The following is a 27,227-nucleotide window of genomic DNA, read 5'->3' on the forward strand; positions in this document are numbered from 1 at the left end:
ACCCACAATTTTGCATGTTTCCCCAGCATGCCTTCCTCCTGGAGAAGCCATGCACATTCACTACCAGTTCACAGCATATTTTAATGAGAACAGTCCATTTGAAAATTTTTTTCCCCAAATGTGCTTGGTATTTTAATCATCATGGTCTTCAAGATTATATGTTCTGCCTTAAAAATTGAGGGTGAAGATCTTTATCCGTATCTCCCAAAGTATTCCTAATCAGCCACATAAATCAAAGGTGGGAGAAAATGAAGCCAAATCTGGGACCTGGGGCAAATCCTCAACTCAGAGGTATACAGTTGGTCTTGTTTTCTTCAGACTGAGATCAGTATCCAGCCTCCATGTCACACACACACATAGTTACACAACCCAGTCTCCCAATCCAGGACTACAAAGACCCCAGTGTACTGTTTTCCAGTCCCAAAGAAGGAACTTGGAGCGCTTATCAGAGAGAGTTCAGACATTTTCTGACTTAGACAATCACGGGTGGTGTCAGGCCAGGATAAAATGATCAGCCTTATCATTCCTACAGGCAGTGGGAATAGACTGCATGTCAACAGTGCATGTGAGATTGTTTTATGAGTATTTGACTTTACTTCACAGCTGAGATTATCCTGCTTTGATTCTCACCTAAAGATAAAGGGCAGTGGCCAATTTCCCTTTTCTTTATCTCCTAACACATCCTTAGAGGTCTTCTTAGTTCATCTTCAGATACAAAAGGTCTTCTAGGCCTTGACTTGTGTTTTACCCCAACCTCCCCCCCCCCGCCACATTCCCTACCCCCACCACAAGACCACAATGATGTGTGCAAACAGAAGACACATTCTGGCAATGGGCCTTCTCTTTTCTCCTATTGTCACATATAAATCTCTATTTAAAAGTATATCCCCCTTTTATAATTTCTCCCCTAGCTTCTGTCTCAGAAGAAACAAAATCCTCTAAAATATAGGGTTGATGAGACACACCCCATCCGATACATCAATGTTTGTCCTTCCTATGGCTGTGGGTGTTGGAGTCTCTGCTTCCTTTCATCCCTTCAAACAAACCTTCCCTCCACCTATATTCCAGTCTCTAAGCCACTACTCACCTGAAAGCTATTTTCTTGCGTAAGAGAAAAACTCAGTTTCCAAAGGGAAAATGAAACAGATTCTGTTACTTTGGGTTTTGGAACATTCCTGAGGCCTCCTTAGTGGTCTGGTGTCTGCATCAACGAGTGGCACAGCTGCTATGCTGAAGTGCCGGAAATTCTATTGAGTTGAAAATCCAGCTTCTTACTCACTTTTTTGTGAGTCATGAAGATATGAACAAAGAATTTACAACTTTAAATAACTACTCAGATCCCCAATCTAAAGAAAACTATGTCTAAATAATTAAAGTATGACTGTGATAATGAAGGATATTAAAAAAACATAACCCCCATGCCGCAGTCTTGACTGGGCACAAGATCACGAGCCACTTACAGCTTTGTAGATTCAAACAGCAATTCTTTATTCCCGAACTCACACCGGCCCTCTACAAACACGTTCTGGGGAAATCCAAGTTCTCCCGCACATTTCACGTCCCAAATACTTTCTCAACTGGAACTCAGGCAGCAGGAACGCCCCATTCCCAGCAGGAATAAACTTCAACCTGGAACTTCCCTAAAACCCAGATTGTCTTAAACCGGGAACGCCTTAAACCCAAATTATCCTAAACCCGGATACTTCCTAAAACCTGCAGGATACACCTTCAACCTGGATCCACCCTGGTCCTTGAGCAGGGTCACCTTTCTCAAAGACACATGCAATGTCACAGCAAATTTCCATTTAACATGGGGTACGCTGGCAAGGAAATTTCGATGCGTCATTCCTACTTGGCAATGGCCCTCAGCACCCCCAGGGAGAAAGGAGAACAGTGGTTCCCAGAGAAAGCAGGAAAACAATGTGCTTTGGACCATTTCCCAGCAACAATGGACTTTGAACTTGTACAACTGTTCCCTCTGACTGCCCAACTGACACATTCTGTTATGATTCAAGCCTCACTTAAACCCTATAAAAATCAGACCCCTGTTGTAACCAGTTGCCATTTTCTCTCCTGAAAATGTGCTGTTCCACTGCTTAATAAAGAAAGCCTTGCTGATCCATTGAGGCGTTCAGATCTGTCTCTGTTTTGTTTACTTGTACTTTCAGATAAGATGGATGAATGTATAAAAACAACCCATCTACTTGCTTCCATTCCACATCAGTTTTAATAACCTACATAGATTGAAAATGAACACATGGGGGGAAAAAGATATTTTATACAAATGATAACCAAAACAGATCATGGGTGGCGATATCTGCATGAGATGAAATAGACCTTATATGAAAACTGTCACAAGAGACAGAGAAGGTCATTATAAAATGATAAAGGAGTCAGCTCATCAATAGCATGTAACCATTATAAGCACATACATACCCAACATCAGAGCACCTAAATATATACAACAAGATCTGGACAGAGAAATAGACATCAATGCAATAATAATAAGGGACTTAAATATCCCACTTTCAACAATGGATAGATCCTCCACACAGAAAATCAACATGAAAACAGCAGAACTTAACAACACTGTAGATTAAGTGTACTTAACAGACATAGGTAGAACATTTATCCAACAGTAGCAGAGTAAATATTCTTTTCAAGTGCATATAAAATATTCCCTAGGACAAATCATATTAGGTCAAAAAGCAAGTCTTAAAACATTCAAGAACATGGAAAAAATGTCAAGTAGGGATTTCAACCATAATGGTGTAAAAATATAAATCAATAACAGGAACAAAATTTGAAATTCACAAACATTTGGAAATTTTAAAACACACTCTTGAAAAATCAATCAATCAATAAGATAATACTGGGCACACATCTGTAATCCCAGCAGTTTAGGAGGCTGAGGCAGGATTGTGCAAGGTCAAGGCCAGCCTAGGCAATGTAGCAAGTCCCTAAGCAACTTAGTAAGACTCTGTTGCAAAATAAAAAAATAAATAAATAAAAATAAAAGAGTTAGGGGATGTAGCTCAATGGTAAATCACTCCTGGGCTAAATCCACAGTACCCCCCAAACTCCCTGTATTATGTGCTACTCAACTAATCTCAAGACTGAGGCAGAAGAAGTTGGAGGCCAGCATGGGCAACTTAGGCTCTGTCTTAAAATGAAATAAAATAGAACTGGGGATGTAGATCAGAAGTACTAGCCTAGGACACATGAGGTCCTGTGTTCAATCCCCAATACCACAAAAACAAAACACAGCAAACCCTATTTTATATATGAAGGAAGTAGAAAAAGAAAAAAAGTTATCAGAAGGAAAATAATCACAAAGATTAGATCATAAATAAGTCAGATAGAGACTAGAAAAATGACAGAATAGACCAACACAACTAAGAGTTGTTTTTTTTAAAGAAAAGAAAAAAATCTAGAAACCCTTAGCTAGTTTAAAGAAAAAAAGAAGACTTTAAAAAATAAAAACAATAATGAATTAAGTGTTACCACAAAAATATAAGAGGATACTAAGAGACAATTATGAATAACTATATGCCGACAAACTACATAAAAAAATGCTCAAATTCCTAGAAACATAGAAGCTACCAAAAATGAGTCATGAAGAAATAGAAAAGTTAAACATAACCATTACAAGTAAGAATCTTGATAATAAGGGACTTAAATATCCACTTTTTTAAAATCAGTAATCCAAAAATCTACCAACAAAGAAAATCCCAGGACCAGATTACTTCACTGGTAAATTCTGCCAAATATAAAGAAGAATTAATGCCAATCCTGTTCTAGCTCTTCAAAAAATAGAAGGCAAACTCATTTTATGAGGGTGGTATTACCCTGACACCAAAGCAAAACAAGAACAGTACAAGAAAAGAAAATCGTAAATCAATATCCCTGATTTAACTTAGATGTAAAATCCCCAACAAAATATCAGCAAACCAATTTCAACTACACATTGGAAGGATCATAAACCAACGTGAATGGAGATTTTTCATCTGGGAGATGTGAGATGATTCAACTTATGGAAATCAATAAGTGCAACAAAAAGCATGGTCATCTCACTAGTCACAGAGAAGGCATTCAACAAAATTCAACATCTGTTTACAATAAAAAGTGCTTCAAATTAGGTATAGAAGGAATTGTCCTCAACATAATAAAGACCATAATAAAGACAAGCCTGCAGCTGGCATGATACTCGGTGGTGAAAAGCTGAAAATAGTGCCTCCTATGATTAGGAACAAAACAAGGATACCACTCTCACCCCACTTATTCAAAATAGAACTGGAAGTCTTAGCCAGGGCAGTTAAGCTAGAAAAAGAAATAAAGGAAAAAGTAACACCATGTTTACAAGTGAACTTTATATGTAGAAAAATTTTAAAACTCCATCAAAACAAAACTATTAGAATAAACCAGTTCAATGAAGATGCAGGTCAAAAATCAACTTACAAAAATAGGTACCTTTCTGTTGTCATTGTACTGAGGATTGAATTCAGCACTCTACCACTTAGCTACACCCCCAACCCAATAAATACCATTTCTATACAGTAACAACAAACTATCTGAAGAAGAAATAAAAAAAGCAATGCCATTTACAAAAGTATTAAAAATTAAATTTAGAGAATAAAATCATGGTATTTGCAGGTAAATAAATGGATGGAATTAGAGAAGATAATGCTAAATGAAGTTAGCAAATCCCCCCCCCCCAAAAAAAAATGCCAAATGTTTTCTTCACTATAAGGAGGCTGATTCATAGTGGGGTAGGGAGGAGGAGCATGGGAGGAATAGATGAACTCTAGATAGGGCAGAGGTGTGGGAGGGGAAGGGAAGGGGCATGGGGTTATTAATGATGGTGGAATGTGATGGTCATTATTATCCAAAGTACAGGTATAAAGACACGAATTGGTGTGAATATACTATGCACACAACCAAAGATATGAAAAGTTGTGCTATATATGTGTAATAAGAATTGTAGGGGCTGAGGTTGTGGCTCAGCGGTAGAGTACTCGCCTTGCACCTTCGAGACCCTGGGTTCGATCCTCAGCACCACATAAAAATAAATAAGTAAAATAAAGGTACTGTGTCCAACTACAACTAAAAAATAAATATTTTTTAAAAAAAGAATTGTAATGCATTCCACTGTCATACATAAATTTAAAAAATAAAATTGAAAAATAAATAAAAATGCTCATTCCAGTGGGGAGAAAATTAAATTTAACCAAGTATGTGAATGAATAGTATGCAAAATCTCTAAAACATTGATGAAGTTGAAGAAGACATAAATAAATGAGAGAATATTACATCTTCACGGATCAAATTAATTAATACTGTGAAAATGTCCATAATTTCCAAAGCAATCTGTAGATTCAATGCAATCTCTTTCAAAACTCCAGTGACATTTTATTTTACAGAAATAGCAAAAACAATCTAAAATTTGTATGGAACCATCAATGACCCCCAAAAGTTCCACAAAATGCCAGTAATAACTGATAAATAGCTGAACTCAGTGGCTCACCTGTAATTCCAGTGGCTCCAGAGACTGAGGCAGGAGGCTTCCATGTTAAAAGCCAGCCTCAGCAATTTAGAGAGGCCCTAAGCAAATTAGTGAGACCCTGTATCTAAATAAAAAATATTAAAAGGACTGGGGATGTGGCTCAATGGTTAACCACCCCAGGGTTCCATCCCTGGTACAAAAAAAAAAAAAAAAAGAAGAAGAAAAAGAAGAAGAAAAGTAGTTAGTAAATTTTCTAAGGTTATAGGATACAATGTCAATGTAGAAAAATCAGTTTTACTTCTATGCAGTAGCAATGAATAAGGAGAAATTGAAATGAAGAAATTAATCCCATTATAATAAAAAATAATTCAATACCTAGGAATAAATGTAGCCAAAGAAGCACTAGTTTTTTGAGCTTTTTTTCCTGATATTTAAAATTTGTATTGATTACATTTTCTGCATCTGAAATTTCCATTTGTATTTTCCTTATATCATGTATTTGTTCCCCTGAGATTTTTTTGTCTAGAGTTGTTATTTTTCATTTGTAATAATTAATTATTTGCTGAAATAATTAGGTTCATCATTATTTGGTGAAATATTTTATTTTTATTATATTTATTTATTTATTTGTTTATTTATTTATTTATTTTTGGTGCTGGGGCACTTTACCACTGAGTTACATCCCCAGCCCTTGTTTCATTTTTATATTTTGGGACAAGGTCTCACTAAGTTGTTTAGTGTCTTGCTAAATTGCTGAGCCTGGCCTTGAATTTACAATCCTAGTGTCTCAGCCTCCCAAGGCACTGGGATTACAGATTGGTGCCACTGTGCCCAGTGGTAAAATATTTTGATGATAACTGTGTTTAAATTCTTTTCAGAGAATTTTGACATTTATGTCATTTGAGGATGGGATGAGCTTCAAATTCAAGTTGGGATGAACTTGGTTCTTTTTTTTTAATTTTTAATTTAATTTTATTTTTTGTTGTTTTTTAGTTATACATGGGCACAATATCTTTGTTTTTGTTTATTTATTTTTTTATGTGGTGCTAAGGATGGAACCCAGTGCCTTACATAAGTGAGGTAAGTGCTCCGCCATGGAGTCACAACCCCAGCCCTGATCTTGGTTCTTGAATGAGTGATTTTCACCTAATATCTGGATCTTGTGGACATTATAATACTCGAGATTTTATTTAAATCCTATGTTTGCAGGGCTTCTCTAACACCGCTTTGTTGTGTGAAGCAGGGATTCTATCTTGTTGCAGGCAGGTTGAGATGAAAGTTCAACTTCTCTACTTGGTCTTAACTGACACACAGCTGGGGAGGTAGTGTCTTCTGATAGCTAAGAGAGGCAGTTGAGGCTTCTGACTGCATCTCTGCTGAGAGCTCCTGGATGGGAAAGGGCTCTCAGCCATTCCCCAGTCCTGTTCCCTGTGTGGCCTCCACCAAGACACTGAGAAATCATTTTTTGGTACTGTGAAAGTCTTGACTCTCCCTTTAGCCTCCCTCCTTTTGGTCAGGTGTGAAAGTCCCAGATCCCACAGGCCTTTTCTGATAACACTTGGATTGGGATGGATGGAAGGGCAAGGCTCTGGAACCCAGCCATAGCCAAGACTGTGGGCTTCTCTCTGAGCCCTTGCTGGTATATGGGTATGGGTGGGTGACTGAAAATTTTTCTGTGTTGTTTAACTAGAGGAGAGCAGTTTGGGTAAACGTTTTCAGTCTTCTAGGCTACCCCTTTCCTCTTTTTTAACTGGGAAGAATAGGTTTCTCTAGTTTTTTTTTTTTCTTTTCTTTCTTTTTAAATCCATACTCATTGGAATTTCTAGTACCCAGTCTGGGATAGAAGAGACAAAAAATGATGATGATAATCATCATCATCATCATCATCATCCAGGGAAGTCAACACTGTTTCATTCTCAAGGTCCCTATCTGGTTTCCTTTTTCTTCATCTTCAGAGTCTTCTTGTATTTATTTTATATATAATGTCCAGGGCTTTTAGTTACACTTACTGCAAGGGATTGAGAAAGATACACTGACTATGTAGTCCCAGAAATCAAAATTCCTCATTTATAATTTTTTTTTAAATTGGTGTTGGGGATCCAAACCAGGGCCTTATGTATGCTCAGCAAGTGCTCTGCCACTGAGCTACTTCCCCAGCCTTCACGTATCGATTTTTAAGAACAAGTAACAGACTTCAACAGGCACTTCACAAGCAAAAATCTTCAAGTAGCCAATCGATACATAAAAAAGATAAGTGTTTGTCATTAAGTGTAACTATTACTTTTTTAACAAATTTCTCCATCTCTTTCTACCTAATTACTATTACACATATACTTCAGAGCCTTAAGATTTACAATCTCCTACCAGTCTATCCACACCAATGGCATAGCCCCAGTATCCACTATAATGAACTACTTAAAGCATCCTGAACACATCATAGTATTTTCCAAAACCCAGAGTATACACAGCTTGGTCTGTCAAAATCTGCTAAAACATTGCCCCCATTTTTACCAATCTCCTATGAACTCTAAAAAAAAAAAAAAAGAAATCTCATTATTTCCTTGTATAAATAATTAACATAACCAGTTTTATTGTATGTAACTCACTATTGATAACTATTTGTTTACATATAAGAAAGCTTGTGGGAAAAGAAATCACTTACTGTTTATCTTTACACACATACATATCCTGCTCTTATGTATGTAGAAATAATGCAATAAAAGATGATTGCTATGTTTTCCCTATTTTCTCACAGAACTTGTACATTCAACAAGGCTTCATGAGACTCCAATCTTGCTTCTTTTGGAAGGCCTTCACTGATCATCTCAGTCAAAGTGATTATGACCTTGTCTCTGAAGAGCAATAACACCATTTTTATGGCATTTACTTTACACCAAAATAATTTTGAAGAAATATGAGTTTAATGGGCTTCAGAAATTTTTTAATTCTTGCTGGGCACAGTGGCACATGCCTATAATCCCAGGGGCTTGGGAGACTGAGGCAGGATGATTGTGAGTTTGAAGCCAGCCTCAGCAACTTAGCAAGGTCCTAAGCAATTCAGTGAGACCCTGTCCTAAGTAAAATACAAAATAATAATAATAATACTTCAAAAATTGGAACTTGTCTGTCACTATGATTTACACATATAATTCCAGTGGTTTAGGAGGTGGGCAGGAGGATTGCAAGTTCAAAGCTAGCCTCAGCAACTTTGTGAGACCCTGCACAACTTAGGGAGACCCTGTCTCAAAATAAAACAAAAAGAGCCAAGAATGTGGCTCAGTGGTTAAGCACTCCTGCATTTGATTCCTGGTACCAAAACAAACAAAAAAATTCTTTCAAAATTGGAAGTCAATAGGTTTTAATATTAAGTAAACTTCTTAACCATAAAAGAAAGTCACTTAAAAATTAAAGAAGAAAGCTGTGAATAAAAAGCATCAATAGATTTTAGCATGTACAAATTTTAAATTTAATAATGGTGACATTTAAAAAATCATAATCAAACCAGGAAGCCAAATAACTGTTGTAAAATCACATAATAGAAACAAATAATTACTATTTTCCATTGAATTCCAGTTAAACTAATTAGAGATAATACAGTTAGTTACCTGATCTTCACAGTCACCAAAGTGAATTAAGAGTGTGCTGGAGAAAGACAGAACACAAATAATAAAAAATAAAGTTAACTAACTTTAAAATATGAATCAATTATCTTTCTCATAAAAATATAGTGATTGTTTCATTATCTAATCTAATTCTATTTCTACTAATAAATATGTATTTCCTTCTAAATGAATGACTCAAAAACAATCTTAATTTTTATTTTATTAAAATATTATGTGCACTTTCCTTGAGTGACTGTTCTCTAGAATGTTAACCTTGTGTAGATCATTTCTCTCATAACACCTATTGTCCACAATACTGTGTAAAGGCAGTAAATGCTTCTTTGACAGCCAAGAAGAAAGTTTCTCAGCTATTCCTAAGCATTTACTTCCATCTTTGTCTTCCTCTTTCATTTCCCCAATCTTTGACCTCTCTCACCTCTTCCTCCCTTTTCACAAAAATCAAAATAGCTTCACAAAAACTTTCAGCGAAAGTATAAAGAGGCATCTCTTGCCCAATAGTTACTAGATTTCAAAATCATTATAAAATTTCTTGCCAAATATTTTTGTGAAAGTAGAAATATGGAAATCACCTCTATAGTAACAATGCTAAGTAATTTCAATTAAAATAGTTTGGTATTATATTTAGAAAAAAGAAATGAGTAAATCATTATTCCTAAACATTTTATCACATATGATCCATAATAAACATTGACCTAGTCTATCTGTCTTGATTTTATTCTTCTAATTGCCCAGAATAGCCATTCTCTTTTTTCTAACCCAGGAACCAATATTCTTATATTGCAAAATCTCAACCACCCTATTTTATCCAAGAAACTCACTCCCCCTAGAATTCTGAGAAAACAGCATCCATTGGCTCTTTGCCAGAAATTCACTGTTCCAAAGCTTTATATTAACATAAGTAATACAATTTTTAGAAGTTTCTTTTTAGCCCTTGTTTATTTATTTATTCACTTATTTTATGTTTCTTTTTTATTTGTTTGTTTGTGTGTTTGGTTTTTTGGTTTTTTTGTACCAGGGATTGAACTCAGGGGCACTCCACCACTGAACCATATCTCCAGGCCTATTTTGTATTTTATTTAGAGACAGGGTCTCAATGAGTTGCTTAGTGCCTGGCTTTTGCTAAGGCTGGCTTTGAACTAGTGATCCTCCTGCCTCAGCCTCCCCAGCCCTGGGATTACAGGTATGTGCCACCACATCTGGCCTCACCTATTTTTAAATGAACACAGCCTTATAACTTAAATGCCTTAGTCCACAGGGAAATAAGGCTGTATTTTACTAGCAAATCAAGTCAGGGCTTGTGAGTTCCAAGCCAATGGGTGCAGGCCAGGGGCGGGGCTTGGAGCAAATAACTGTCAGTGAGTTTGCAGTTGGTCTTGACCATTCTGGAGTGAAAGAAGCTACTGGCCTCACCTCCCATACTATTAGATACTCCTCCTGAGGCTCTGGAAGGTGAGATCTGCTATAGTTTCCCTTTCAGGAGTTGACAATTCCCATTGGTGCTTTCTCTCTTAGCCTCTTCTCCCAGAACAACAAATGCCCTTACAGTACTCAGCTACAGGTTCAGCCATGCCCTCTCTTGTAGTTTCTGTCTTGTGGCAGATAATCAAGGACTCTTCTAAAGATTAACCAGGCTCTTAGTTTGAAAGTCTGGTCCTTTGCCCCACCCCTCCTCCATTATGCTTTTATCCTCAGTTCTTTCCAAATGATTCAATAGCACCTTTTTCATTGATGAGGCACTGAAAAGTAAAGCTCCAGAGGAAAGCACTTCTAAGTAATGAATATGGAGAGGGTCCTGACCTGAGGAAGGACTTATTCCGAGTAATATGGCATTTGGAGGGTGATAGACTACTCGCCCTCAGAGTCAGTGGGGGAAAAGGCTGCCTAGTGGACTAGGAAAGTTTAGAGACAATCCAGCCTTTGTGATTTAAACCTACACACAATAAACCATTAAGTTTGAGCTTTGCAGCATGTGCAGATTACTGAGATTCCACTGTGCCTTCTATTACTGAGATTCCACTGTGCCTTCTTAAGGGTCACCACAATCCTGCAAAATGTGATTGAAAGGAAGATTTCTCATTTTCAGCGACAAGATTAAATTAATGTCACATTCCATGAGAAAGAGAATTTCTGAAGGTGGCTAACTGTAAAGGACAATGTAAATACCATTTGTAAGAGGGCAGTCTTTAATTACCATCACACACAAAGAAAATTAAGGTTTTGGTTTTTTTGTTTGTTTGTTTGTTTTTTTTGTTTTTTTGAACCATGGATTGAACCTAGTGGTACTTAAATGAGTGAGCTACATCTCCAGTCCTTTTTTATATTTTATTTAAAGACTGGGTCTTGCTAAGTTTTGCTTTAGAACCTCACTAAGTTGCTGAGGCTGATGTTGAACTCCTGATCCTTCTGTCTCAACCTCCAGAGAGCCACTGGGATTATAGGGGTGCACCACTACTCGCAGCAAAAAGTGAGATCTTAATAATTGATACATTAATTTACAGAATCTACATAGTATATTATTATTTTTTCCTTAATAAGACTTTATCTGGGATTGTTTCAAGATGGCAGGATAGAGACAGTCACTTTCCTGGCTGCTCCATACTGTGAAACCAAGAAAACAGATAGCAAAGTGGGTGAACAAGAAAAAAAAGGGGGAACTTTACTGGAATTTAATACGGGACACTCACAGCAGATTGGGGGTTTAGGAGATTGGATATAATATAAAAAGGAAGAAATCCCCAGTGCTACGGGTGCTGCCACCACTAGAGGCACCAGCCAGAGCTGTGACTCCATGAGCAAAGTGGGGGCATAAGTAAAATTAAAGGAACCTGCATTTTTAAGAGGCTTGAGGCAGATCTGGATACAGAGAATTTAGAGTTAAAAAGCATGTGACACAATATCCTTGTACAGGAAAGAAACCACATCTCTATTGGCTGCATGAAGAGAACAGGAAGGAACCATTTTGCAGCCACAGTGGGGGCTGGCCGCTGAGGGAGACTATTCTTGACAAACCCAAGTCTAGCCCGAAATACAGTCCTGGCAAACCCACACTGCACAACATAGAGTATGCCTAAATGACCAGAAGAAAAATCAAACGTGGAAAGATTTACAAAGGGAAAAATTGGTCATGAAAATCCACCCAACCTTCCCCCTCCCCCTCCAATCTGGTCATTTGCAGGACCGGCTGGAAGAGACATGCCTGCCTGGGAATTCAAAAGGGCAGGGGCAGGAGAGATTGAGTTTGGAGACTGAACCAGAAAATGTGGTTCCCAGCTGATGTAATGGATTAAGAATTGGCTCCTCCACCACAGGAGTGGAACCCAGGGGAGATCCTGGGGTGCAGTCTTCCAGCATGGACCTGCACTTGCTTGGCCCTGGAGATGTGCTGATTTAAAATCTCCAGACCAACTGACATTCAGTGAAGAGCCTGAAGCCGGCCTAAGCCTAAACCCCACCTCCAGGAGTTCTGCCTATAGGATTAACTCTCTCACTCTAGCAACCCCACCCCAAGCATGGAGCAGCATCATACTCCAGATGACTTCACCTAATACTGCTGAGAAGGGAAGCTGAGAGTCTTTTGAACTTCAACAGAAATAACTCTTTAACTTTTCACCCAAAATTTTTTTCTACCTTTTTTCTTTTTTCTGTTTAAATGTGACCTTAATGGATATATATATATATATATATATATATATATATATATATATATATATTTAATGACCTCATGGACATTTATATATATTCATATTTTTTCTAATTTATAGCATGTTTCAAACCAGTTATTTTTCATGGATCAGTTTTGTGAGGACAAGGATGATTAATCAGTATATTTCTGTTTTGTTTGGTATTCTTTTATTTTTATTTTTTAAAACATTTTCTTTATATATATCTTTTCTCTCACATTTCTTTCTCTCTTCTGCTAACATCCAATCTCTATTGTTTTCTTTAACCTTCTCTTTAATTTTTTACTTCTATCTTTTCTCCTAATCCCTCATAATCATCACATCCCTCTGTCCACAATTTGAAAGTATCAACCCTTTTGCAAACTTATTATTTTTACTGTAGGCAATAACTGATTATAAAATCTCTGTTTATTGTGAAGACATTGAAGACGTCATAACAGGAACTATTTGTTTTATGCTATATATTGTTTGCATTGGTTGTTAGTCTTCCTCTAAATGGTGAGGTACTAGAAACTTTCGTGGACACTGTATGTCTACAGGATAGAAACTCTACTACCTCAGACCCATACTATTAGATACATAGACACAAGAACAGCGTGGAAAAGTAAGGGAACAAATCACCCCAAACAAACCAAGATACGCCAATACCAGAATCCATCAACATCACAGTGGAAGATGTATCAGAGAAGGCATTGAGAATATACATAGTTAAACTAATATGCAAGGTAAAGGATAATGTAAGGAATGAAATCAGAGAAAATGCAGGAATGAAAGATCCCTTCAATAAAGACAGATATTTTGAAAAAGTTAAGCGAAATACTTGAAATGAATGGAATCAATAAACTAAATTCAATGGAAAGCATCACCAACAGGCTAGACCACATGAAATACAAAGTTTTGGACAAAAAGACAAAATGTATAATCAAATCAAGTTGATCATGGAGAAAAGATGTTAAGAGACTATGAACAGAACTTCCAAGAAATTGGGGATAACGTGGGACAGAAGAAGGCTCAGAGATACAAACCAAAGGAATGCACAAACTTTAAAATGAAATATCAGAAAACTTCCCAAACTTAAGAGTAAAATGGAAAACCAGATACAAGAGGCTTACATGACTCTGAATATACAAAACTATAACAGACCCACATGAAGGCATATGTGAAATTGCCTAAAATACAGAATAAGGATAGAATTCTAAAGTCTGCCAGAGAAAAAAGACAAGTCATATTTAAAGGGAAACCAATCCAGATCCCAGGTGTTTTCTCAATGCAGACCCTCAGAGCTAGGAGGTCTTAGAATAATATGTATCAATCTGTGAAATAAAATGGTACCCATAGTATATTCACCAAAATTAAGCTTCAGAACTGATGAGGAAATAACACCTTTCATGATAAACAAAATTTAAGAGAACTTACAACTAGAAAGCTGGCACTACAAAACACACTCAACAAAATATTTCATGAAGAAGAAATGAAAAATGAAAGTGAAAACAAGCTAAAGGAGGAACTACACTAGAAGAATAGTCAATCAAAGTAGAAACTAATTCAGTTTAATACCAGAAATAAATCAAAATGGCAGGGAATAAAAATCATATCTCAATAATGACATTGAATGTAAATGGCCTGCACTCATCCATCAAAAGACATAAACTGACATACTTGGATTTATAAACAAGACCCAACTATATGCTGTCTCCAAGAGACCCACATCATAAGCAAATACATCTACAGATTGAAGGTAAAAGAATGGAAAACAATATCATTCACATGGATCTCATAAACAAGCAGCAGTTTCTATGCTCATCAGATAAAGTGGACTTCAAGCCAAAGTTAATCAGAAGGGAAAAAGAAGGAAATTTCATACTGCTTAAGGGAATTATACATCATAACAATGGTAAATATTTATGCCCCAAACAATAGAGCATCTATGTACATCAAATAAACCCTTTTCAATTTCAAGAATCAAAGAGACCACAACACAGTAATACTGGGTGACTTTAACACACCTCTCTCACTACTGGATAAATCCTCCAAACAAAAACTAAATAAAGGAGCTATAGAACTAAAGATACAATTAATAATTTAGACTTAAGAGAGATATAGAGAATATTTCATCCTTCAATAATGAAATACACTTTTTCTCAGGAGCACATGAATCCTTCTCTAAAATAGATCATATCTTAGTCCACAAAGCAACCTCTAACAAATATATAAAAAATAGAGATAATAGTTTGCATTCTTTCAGATCATATTGGAATGAAATTAGAAATCAATGATAAAATTAAAAGATAGAAGCTACTCTAACAACTGAAGATATATAATATGCTATTAAATGACCAATGGATAGCAGAAGAAATCAGGGATGAAACAATATTACTTAGAGGTAAATGACAATAGTGATACAACATATCAAAATCTCTGGAACACCATGAAGACAGTGCCAAGAGGAAAATTCATTGCATAAGCTGATTCATTAAAAGAATAGAAAGTCAACAAGTAAATAACCTAACATTACATCTCAAAGCCCTAGGAAAAAAGAACAAACCAACAACAAGAGCAGTAGAATTCAGGAATTAATTAAAATCAGAGCTGAAATCAGTGAAATGGAATCAAAAAAAATTGACAAAACAAAAAATTGGTTCTTTGAAAAAAATCAATAAATTTGATAAATCCTTAGCCAAGCTAACAGAGAGAAAGCAAATTACTAAAATTTATGATGAAATATCATGACAGATGCTACTGAAATGCAGATGACAATCAAATTATTTTGAAAATGTATACTCCAATAAAATAGAAAATCGTGAAGACATTAACAAACTTCTAGAGACATATGATCTACCCAAATTAAATCAGGAGTACACAGAAAATTTAAACAGATAAATTTCAAGCAATGAAATTGAAGATGCCATCAAAAACCTACCAAACAAGGAAAGCCCAGGATCAATCAGATGGATTCTCAGTCAATTTCTACTGACCTTCAAAGAAGAACTAACATCAATACTCCTCAAATTATTCCATGAAATAGAAAAGAAGAGAAACCTTCCAAATGCATTCTATGGATCCAGAATAATCCTGATACCAAAACCAAATAGGCACATCAAGGAAAGAAAACTTTAGACCAATATCCCTGATGAACATAGAGGCAAAATTTTTTAATAAAATACTGGAAAATCAGATACAAAAACATATTTAAAAGATAGTACACCATGATCAAATGGAGTTCTTCCTAGGGATACAAGTTTGGTGCAACATATAGAAATCAATAAACATAATTCATCACATCAATAGAGTTAAAGAATCACTTGATTATCTCAACAGATACAAAAAAAAAGCATCTAACAAAATTTAGCATCCATTTCATGCTCAAAACACTAGAAAAACTAGGGCTAGTAGGAACATACCTCAACATTATAAAAGCTATGTATGTTAAAACCAAGGCCAACATCATTTGAAATGGAGAAAATTTGAAAGCATTGTCTCTAAGAACTGGAGCAAGACAAGGATGCCCTCTTTCACCACTTTTATTCAACATCATCCTTGAAATTTTAGCCAGAGCAATTAGGAGAAAGAAATTAAAGGAAAATGAATGGGATGTACCTATCCTCAAGAACTCAAATTATTCCTACTTTTCAATGACATGACTCTATATTTAGAAAGCCCCAAAAACTCCACCAGAAAACTTCTAGAACTTATAAAAGAATTCAGCAAAGTAGCAGTATATAAACACCCATAAATAAATTGTGTTCCTATACATAAATGATGAATCAACTGAAAGAAATTAGAAAGTTACTGTATTCAGAATAGTGTTAAAAAACATAAAATACTTGGGAATCAATCTAACAAAAGAGGTGAAATAGCTCTACAATGAAAACTACAAAACACTAAAGAAAAAAAAATTAAAGAAGACATTAGAAGATGGAAAGATCTCCTGTGCTCTTAGATAGGTAGAATTAATATTGTAAAATGGCCATACTACCAAAAGTGCTATACAAATTTAATGCAATTCCTATTAGGGTTCAATGATGTTCTTCAAAGAAATAGAAAGAGCAGTCATTAAATTCATTTGGGAAAATAAAAAACCCAGACCAAAGCAACTCTTTGCACGAAAAGTAAAGCAGAACTTAAACTATACTACAGAGCTATAGTAACAAAAACAACATGGTATTGGCACCAAAACAGACATGTATGCCAATGGTACAGAATAGAGGACACAGAGACAAATCCACATAAATACAGTTATCTCATACTAGACAAAGGTGCCAAAAACATACATTAGAGAAAAGATAGCCTTTTCAACAAATGGTGCTGGGAAAACTGGAAACCCATATGTAGCAAAATGAAATTAAACACCTCTTGCCTTGCACAAAAATCAACTCAAAGTATATCAAAGACTTAGGCACTAAAACAGAGATCCTGTGCCTACTAGAAGAAAAAGTTGGCCCAAATATCCATCATGTCAGCTTAGAAACTGAATTCCTCAACAAGATTCCTAAAGCACAAGAATTAAAATCAAGAATCAATAAATAGGATGCTGGCAAATTAAAAAGCTTCTTTACAGCAAAGGAAACAATCAAGAACATGATGAGAGAGCCTACAGAATGGGAGAAATCTTTGCCACCTGTACCTTAGATAAAGAACTAATCTCCAGGATCTACAAAAAAAAAAAAAAAAAAACCACTAAAATCAAATAACTCAATAAATGGGCAAAGGAACTGAACACACACCTCACAGAAGAAGAAATACAATCAACAAATACATGAAAAAGTGTTCAACATCTCTAGCAATTAAAGAAATGCAAATTAAAACTACACTGAGATTTCATCTCACTCCAGGCAGAATGGCAATGATCAACAATACAAGAAACAATAAAGATTGGTAAGTATGTGGGAAAAAAGGTTCACGCACACATTTCTGGTGGAACTACAAATTGGTGCAACCATTCTGGAAAGTAGTAAATAGATTCTTCAGAAAACTTGGAATGGAAATACTATTTGACCCAGTTATTCCACTCCTTTGCATATACTCAGCCACATCAATGTTTTAGCAGCTCAATTCACAATAGCTAAGCTATGGAACCAACCTAGGAACCCTTCAGCAAATGAATGGATAAAGAAAATGTAGTATATATATACACACTATGGACTATTACTCAGCCATAAAGAATTAAATTATGGCATTTTCCAGTAAATGGGTGGAACTGGAGACTATCATATTAAGGGAAATAAGCCAATCCCAATAAACCAAAGGCTAAATGTTCTCTCTGATATGTGGATGGTAACTCACAATAAGGGGGTAGGGAGAATAGATGGAGTTTGGATTAGACAACGGGGAATGAAGGGAAAGGAAGGAAAATGGGAATAGGAAGTAGAATAAATAAGACATAACTTTCCTTTGTTCATATATGAATACATGACCAGTGTAACTCCACATCATGTACAACCACAAGAATGGGAAATTATGCTCCATGTGTGTATAATATGTCAAAATACATTCTGTAATTATAACTATGAAGAACTAATAAAAATGTTTAAAAATAATAAACTGAAGACTGTAAAAAAACAACACAGATTTGGTCTGATAAAGCTGTCAAAAGTCAATTTAACCTGAAAAAAGAATTATAATGGCATTGAAACCCTATTTAATCTCTCTGTTGCTTCATTACCCCAAACTTTAAAATATTAAACTAGAGTTACATTAGCATTTACAAATTAATTTAACATGAAATCTTTGTATTGGGTAAAGATTATTTAGGATGTTTTAAAGTTTGGGGATACTAAACTAAGAATTTACCACATATTCACCATCAGAATAGAAATTGTGTCAGTTGAGAACATGTCTTTGTGAAATTCAAGGGTAATCAGGACTTCTGGCAATTTCATTATTTTCTGAAAAGAATTTATTAGGACTGAATGTGTAAACACTTATTAAGATTATTAGATAAATAATGAGAAAAATGCTATGGGAACATGTATCTGGGTATCCCCACTTAGAGTTCAGAAAACAATAGGCTTCTTAACTAATTTTTTTTTAAAGAGAGAGAGAGAAGAGAGAAAGAATTTTTTAATACTTATTTTTCAGTTTTTGGTGGACACAACATCTTTATTTTATTTTTATGTGGTGCTGAGGATCAAACCCAGCACCCCGTGCATGCCAGGTGAGCGTGTTACTGCTTGAGCCACATCCCCAGTCCCTTCTTAACTATTTTAACTTCTGAAAGCATGTAGGAATGTGTAACTATCAGAATCATCTGGTATCTTTTATTTATTTATTTGGTGGAGCCATTATGTTCCAGTATATTTGACTTTGGAGTAAGAGTGAGTGAGTTAAGAGGTGGCAATGAAAATTTTCTCCTAAATAGTTTGATCTAATTAAGAGCAAGTATCAACAATCAAAACGTTCCTCCCAAAGAACAGGGACTTCTCCAGGAGCAGTGATTTTAAAAGCTGTGTGCTTGTTAGAATCACTGGGATGCTTTTAAAGTTCCTAGTGCCCAGGCTGCACCCCAAGCCAATTAACCTCTTAGAGTGGCACCCAGGCATCTGTACTTTTAAAAAACACTCTCCAGGTAATGCCATGTGTAACCAAGGTTGAGAATCTCTCGACTTACGAGGCACAGCTGAACTTAATCACTCACATCAAGATCTCCAGGTCTACCTCTCACTCTTGATATACCAAGGTCAAGATAAGGAGTTTAAGTATGCTTTGAGGAAACAAACAAACAAACACTAAACTAAGGCAGTCTCGTAGCTGGGGCTCAGTGTTTAAAAGAACAGGCCTGATGCTAATGGCTAAAGCAAGTTGTTTCCCTCTTGGACATAAACTATCCCACAGAACATCAGTTAAGGTCATCCTAAACCACAACAAAGTGAGACAAAACAAGGTCACTGTGCAACCCTTGCAACAACAAACATTCCCACACTCTCCTACCAAGTATTGCTTTATCTTCACCCTAGTCAGCTCTCTCCAAAAACTAGATTTATTGGGATACCCAATCAGAGAATTGGCCTCACCTTTCAACAACACCCTAGCCAGAATGAACCTTAAGTTCCTTAGACCCTCTCCAAAATTGACCCAGTCTAAGTGCATGTCTTATAATGGGTTCTATTTAACACCCTTTTACTGAGAGGTCTCAGGGATCCAAGTGTAAGCAATCTCCTTTGTGGCAACAAATAATAAACAATACCTATCAATCACAGAGGTATTTCTGGTGGTCTTTGGTTGGAGAACACTGATACCCTTTCTCTTAAGGGTTACCAAGAATATTGAAAAGTTCACTTGGAGGGTCAAACTTGAGCAATGTTGCCTCTGAATTGGGCAGATCATAGTGGTTGTTAACTTTGACTACACATTAAAATCACCTGGGGAATCAAGGCTGAACCCCAGATTAAATTTAAATCAGAATCTCTGCAGATAGGACCCAAACCCCTAGTATCACTATATCTCCCCCAGATGATTCTGAAAAGTAATAAATACAGGAATAAAAATTACATAGACTGTGAAACTATACAGATTTGAAAACAGTCCAATGGAGTTGAATTAGTTTGCACAGTCTTTCAACCTACCAGCAGAAGCCTGTCAGTCAGACCTTTCTGTTCAGGAAGCCTGACCACAGGAGTCTGTACTTTTACTTTGTTGCTAATATGACCAACCTTTATAAAGGGTTGTCTGCAAGGCTTTTAGATACTGGCAATACAGTAACAAGTAAAAAGCAGCAAGAAGTATACATATTAAAAAGATGAGCTCAACTATGTAAATGAAATATAAAAGACACTTGATGATATGCATGGAGGTTTTTTTAGTGCTTTTGAAATATTTACATGTTTATTTTTAAAAAGTCAACAATAAACATGTATTAATTTGTTTTTCTCTTTCAAAATATTGTTTTCATAATCATAAAAGAACACACACACACACACACACACACACACACACACACATATATATATATCAGAAACTGAATTTAAAAAGACAAATCACTGAACTAGAGAGGAAGTTTAATGGTAACTAACTAACTGGTCACTTAGCAAGGCTGTCAGAGGGAAAGCTATGAGCAGGTACTAGGAAATGCCAAGCTACTCTTATGAGAGAATAATAAGAATTCACTGAAGGAAGTTTAAGACCTTTGATGTAAATTCTGTTTTCCATGTAAAGTAGATAAAATTAACTGAAGGTGGCTATTATCTATTGCTTCAAACCCTTATCAATTAATGATTAACCCAGTATTAAGTAAGTTCTTTTGGTTTCAATATTTCTCATATTTTTTATTGCTGTTTAAAGATATAAAACTTAAAGAAAACCTCACCTGTTGGTGTTCCAAATGAGATTAAAGAAGGTCAGGAATATGTAACAACATAAGCTATTAGTTTCTGTTCAGATAAAGCAACAATAAAGATTGGCATATTATTCCTTCATTCAACTTCCACTTGATCTTAGCCAAAAGGCCGAGAAGTGATGTTCATTCAACTTCCTACTTGGAGTTGCTGCCAGAACATGTGCATGCCCAGATCTAAGTAATCTGTTTGTGATTATATAAAGAATCCTTTCAACTAATTAGAACAAATTTAAAAAACAAAATTCAATAAGGAAAAACAAAAGAATTCTTTCAAATAGTTGGGTAGATGTGGAGTGGATAATAAATTGAGCAGTGCTTGGTATTGTAAGTGAACCCAAGGTGTCACTGGCTATTCTGCATCACAAGGGATTCTGCCCCTTTCATTTAAGTTGAAAGTATCATAAGAGAGAGGCATTACTAATTGTGGTAAATCATAAGATATCACTAGAAATAATTAAAGGAGAAATAATGGTGTTTTTTCCTTCTTTTTAGAAAACCACCTGAAGGCCTCTTAGAAGGCAAACTTCATGCTTCTGTGATCCTCTCTGAATTTTACAGAGATACATAATAAAGTCACATTCAGATTAACTGCAAGAAACAACAGTATGGATGAATACGGAGTCCATACCAATGTAACGTTTTATAACAAACTTCCTGGCACATGGATGGAATTTTTCAAGACGGTATTATTGAGCACTCCCAAGGACCTCCCTGAAATCATTCTAGTATTGTCTTTGATCTGTGCTATTGGAGGTAAGTGTCATTCTAGCTCCAATTTTACATTATGGGTATATCATATAAATGCTACTATGGGAAATTCAGGCAAGTAGCAATCATGGGAAATAAGAGTTTTGTACTTAAATTTATACTTTTATCTCAATATTTTCAATCAAAACAATTATGTAGCATATGACTTCCATATTCTTCTCCATCAGATTAAAAATATGCACAACTTCCTACTGGCTGTGTCAGGTTCAATCTCAGCAATAAGGATAATGGAAGCAAATGAGCAGAAAATCACATGTTAGGGTAGGATGTCTCATGAGTTATACTCAAATGATAAATTTATGCCTAGTTATGATACAAAGAACCAAAATAAAGTGCTGTTCTTCAGGGGGTTTTTTTCACTTTCTTTAAGAATTATATATGGGGCTGGGGATGTGGCTCAAGCGGTAGCGCGCTCGCCTGGCATGCATGCGGCCCGGGTTCGATCCTCAGCACCACATACAAAAAACAAAGATGTTGTGCGTGCCGAAAAAATAAAAAATAAATATTAAAAAATTCTCTCACTCTCTTTTTTTAAAAAAAGAATTATATATGAAAAAGCAGAAAAAAATTAAATGAAAGAAAAAGCTATGATTTATTTGTTGCACTTTGATAACAATGATAATGTTTCTCAGGAGTTTTCATTAAATGTATTCATTAATCTTTCATTGCAAAATTGCTAGTTAAACTAACCTCTTATTTATGGTGTATTCAAAAAATAATATAAATATTTCAGTAAAAACCAGACAACCAATGATTGCTAGCAATGTTACTAAAGATAAGGAAACGAGATACATCACGGGAGAAATAAAGCAAGAAACTGATAGATTAACAATTACACTGATTCTGTGTACTGCAAGTGTGAGGGAAGGTCCCAGTTATAGAAAAATAGAAAATTAGCAATGGAACAGTAATTCATTATCCTCAGTATTAAGAAATCATAGCACATAAAAGTTCTATATATGTGATATTATATTGCCTTTCAGTAACAACATTTTTTTGCAGCATTTTTGAACATGCACTTGAAAGACTTTCCAATTCCTCTCCCTGTGATATTATTTTTAATTGGATGCAGTTTTGAAATACTAAGTTTTACATCTTTCCAGGTGTGTATAATAAATGAGTATTTTGCACTATAAGAATTACATAAATGCAAAGATGGTTTAAGAAAATTTACAAAAATACTCGTCCCCTCTCTGCCCCACTTGTGTTTGTGATGGAGATGCTTGTGATATAGAAAAAGGATCAAGGGCTGAAAAAGATGAGATCCATCTAAATATAGCCAAAGAAGAACCCACAACTGAAAGTATGTAGGCAACTCAGAATGAGCGTGCCTACAGCCCCTGCGCAGCAGTGGCCAATGGGTGTTTCAGCAGAATTCAATAGCGTAGACAAGAAATTGGCTAACAAGATAGAAGCTCAGGGAGAATGTGCTGCTGGTGCAGAATTTTAGTAGCAAAATAATTCTAATATTGAACCATCTTTTGGCCTCAGAAATGTTTCATAGGGTTTCCTTAAGAATAGATGATAGTGTGTAAGCGTATCTAGGGTAGAACTTATGAAAAAATAACTTGTCTGGAGTCAGAAGTGAGGAATAAGGTAAACTACAGATATAGCCAAGGAAGCTGTAGTATTTTAAAATAGTTGGGAACAGAGTCAGGGAGAAGAAAGGGAAAATGCTTACTATAAGTTACATAGAATGCATTACTGTATGTATTAAATAGAGCTATAGCCCAGGAGTTTGTGGCAAACTTCTGTGAAGGGCCACACAGAAAATATTTTACAGTATGTGGGCCTTATGATCTCTGTCCAGCTATTAAACTCTATCACTACAGCTCAAAAGCAGCCAAGAGTAGTACATAAATGAAGTGGCATGGCTGGGTCCCAATAAAATTTTATTTACCAACAAACCCACAAAAACCAGTAGGCCAGATTTGGCCCAGGATCTATAGTTTGCCTACCCTAGTTAGTCAGCATGGATATGAGAACTTGTCTGAAAATCATTGACTTTCCCAAATAAAATTAGCCAATAATGTTAAAAATATTACAGAAAACACACATTCATGTAAAAAACCAAAAGCAGGTTATTACTTCACTTATCATAAAGAAGTTTTATAATTATATGATTTTAACAAAAATGCAATTTCAATTATTTCTATAAACTTTATTATTTGTCAGTAACTTCTTCAAAGAAAGAGACCACATGTCAAGAGTTGTGAAGGGAGTCAGATTTTACTCCACTTTCAAGCTAGCCTGCCACAATTTCATGGTCCAGGCACAAGACAGGGAATACCTGGGTTAGAGACAGAGGATTTATTATGCAATAACAATAATCAGAGTATGAGCCTTTTCCTGTGCTTGTTCTCAGAATCCCCATTGCACAAAGAGAAACAAAGAAGTGTTAGTGAAATCTGCACACCCAATGAGACTGAATTATTAAATGAGACACCTGAGTTTAGGGAACCTGAATCTTTTAAATTGGATTGTAAAATCATTTGCTTGCTTGTCCCAGAGGGAGAAGTTATTTTTATTATTCTCGGCTGTAAATTAAACCTGAACTCTCCTCTGGAGAAACACTCTTGCTCTGTATCCCAAGGCTGTTAGCCTTACAAGTATTCATGAAACACAATCAGGGCCTGCTTTCATTAGACCTGGAGTAATAAAAGTAACTTGTGGAAAATTATCACCCCCAAAATAGTCAGTGTTTATGAGTGAAAGTTGAGGGGATATCCATAACCGGATTTACTAATGTCAATTAGATATTTTATTAACTTTTCAGTTTCTATTTTTGTTAGTCTTTTATACTTTCACATGTATCTTCTATATAAGCCATGACTAAATATTTGTATTTTCTATAATTTAATATAATCATTTATTCCTTCATGGATATTTGTGCGTCAATCCATCCATCTGAAATTTTTCTCTTGTATGCCTGAAAATCTACTATGTATTCTCTGATTCCTATGTCAATGTTTCCTATACCTGTTTACAAAAATAAAATAGGCATAGAGAAGTACATTAACTTTCTTCTGTAATTGGCAATGATAATCAGATGGAAAATAATGAAAATCCAATAGAATTAAGACTTTAGCACTTAACAAACATTATGTCATAACTTTTCAGATTTTTTTTTTTTTGTAATTGTACTGGGAGTGGAACCCAGGGGTGCTTTATCACTAAAGTACATCTCCAGCCCCTTTTAAGTTTTTATTTTGAGATAGGGATCTTGCTCAATTGCTTAGGACCTCAATAAATTTCCGAAGCTGGCCTCAAACTTGAGATCCTCCTACCTCAATCTCCCAAGTTGCTAGATTTCAGATGAGTGCCACTTATATCTGATACATTTTCAGATTTTCTTTCTCCGTTGCTAGAGATAGGAGTGTGTGGTATATATTTTATACTAAGAAAGAGATGGACAAATAAGAATAAAAGAATTTTATGTTACTAGATCCAAAGATATGCAGATGCCATACAATGGATGAACCCAGAGTTATTTTTTGGTATATTTACACCAGTAATTATCTTTAATGTTGCATATGACATGGATGTATACATGCTTCAAAAGTTATTTTGGCAGGTAAGTATTCTTTTTCAGTAATACCTTTCACTCATGAACCATATAATTTATTTTCAGATTTTTAAAATTTTGCTACAAAATAGAAAACAAAAAGGATTGAAAAAAAGTACATAGTAGGGCTGGGGATGTGGCTCAAGCGGTTTGCGCACTCGCCTGGCATGCGTGCAGCCCAGGTTCAATCCTCAGCACCACATACAAAAAAACAAAGATGTCGTGTCTGCCAAAAACTAAAAAATAAATATTAAAAATTCTCTCTGTCTCTCTCTCACCTCTCTCTTAAAAAAAAAAGTACATAGTATCAGAGTCTAAATTCAGCTTAGTATTTTAGTGAATAAACTGTATCTTGGCAATCATCTAGCACATTAGCAACCCAGGAGGAAAATGATGGGGTGGGGGGAGCAATTCTGAAAATCTGACTGGCAGAACTTCAATTAAAATTTTTATTCTGAGAAGCTACAAGAGAGCTATTATGAAATATATTAGCTCTAGGAAAAAAAAACAAACTGTTAAGAAAAATCAAATTTTAGTTCTTACAGTCTAAAGCTTCCTATATCCACATTTCAAAAGAATAAAAGCAGATAAGAAAATGCATAAAAGCAGATGTAACCCTATTTAATTTTTTTTTTTTAAATCTTGGGAAATTTGGACTGTATCAGGGAAAGACCTTGTGATAAAGTACTTCAGATCAGGAGCAGGATGTATATTTCTTTCAAAGTAATCAAAACAGTTTTGTAAATAGAAGGCATTACCTAAAACAAAACTATCAGAACAATTTACATTTTAATCCAAATCCAGGTACATTAAATTCAGACAAATGACAAAAAATGAAACTGAAAAGAACAGAGATATGATTTGGGTTGGGTTGACTCAGATGATCTCCACTAAGCCATTTCCTGTATTTCTGGTCTTGTGGGATGAGGTGGGGTTTTCAGGCAGGGGTTAGCTGGAACAGGGCCAATTGAGGGTCTTCCCATTCATGCATCTCTTGGTAGGTGCTGTTAGTGTTATCTGGTTCTATGTTTCTAAAAACAAATTGTGATCATCTGCTTTATAAAACCAATCTGATTTTTCTACTCTGAACTTTCTTTGCAGATACTTTTAATCACAATTCCTGGCTTTGTGATTAATTATGTTTTAATTCTTTGGTATCTGCAATCTGTGAATAAATTACTTTTGAAGACCATCCCATGGCTCCTATTTGCAGTTATTCTTATGAGTTCAGACCCCATGCTGACTGCAGCTGCCATAAGAGACCTTGGTAGGTATATTTTTCTTATTTCCTGTATTGAATATATCATATTTTATAGTTCACATTTGTTTATTTTAAGATCCCTTTGGGTGTGGTAGTTTTCCACTATGTGAAGTAGTCTAGCAAGGAACTGGAGGATTAGTAAAGATTCTGGAAGTGAGGGTTAGGACAGAAGAATGGGCTTAGATAGTGTCAGTAATGGGCTTAGATAGTATCCAAAAAAGGCCTTATGTCTAGTTGTTAATTAGGACAGGAATAATTTAGAATTCTTTATACATGCTTCTACTTGAGCCAACAGAACAATTATGAAGCATTACACTGTTCCATACTCATGTGGTGACGTTTCTGTTACCCAGTCTTGTTTTGATTTTTTTTCTTCTCTCTTTTGAAAACAGTCATTAGGATGATGCCACTTTAAAAGAGAAATTCTTTTGGAGTCATTGTCACCATTAAGACCAAAAGCCTAAAACAGTTAAAAATGATAAAATTATCAATCAC

At 35.5% G+C, this 27,227-nt stretch overlaps 1 protein-coding gene across 1 annotated transcript in view; it reads left to right on the top strand.

Annotated features, from left to right (window-relative positions):
• Nucleotides 1-22,908: 22,908 nt before the first annotated feature.
• Nucleotides 22,909-27,227, top strand: part of Slc9c1 (solute carrier family 9 member C1) — a 65,975-nt gene continuing 61,656 nt past the window's right edge. Inside the window, exons 1-3 of the mRNA XM_078041313.1 lie at nt 22,909-23,009; nt 25,352-25,480; nt 26,573-26,738. Of these exons, the coding sequence (XP_077897439.1) occupies nt 22,920-23,009; nt 25,352-25,480; nt 26,573-26,738 (385 nt within the window). The 5' untranslated portion in view covers nt 22,909-22,919. The remainder of the gene's footprint in view (nt 23,010-25,351; nt 25,481-26,572; nt 26,739-27,227) is intronic.

The sequence above is a fragment of the Ictidomys tridecemlineatus genome, chromosome 3 (assembly GCF_052094955.1).
Source record: "Ictidomys tridecemlineatus isolate mIctTri1 chromosome 3, mIctTri1.hap1, whole genome shotgun sequence".
NCBI classification, from domain to species: Eukaryota; Metazoa; Chordata; class Mammalia; order Rodentia; family Sciuridae; genus Ictidomys; species Ictidomys tridecemlineatus.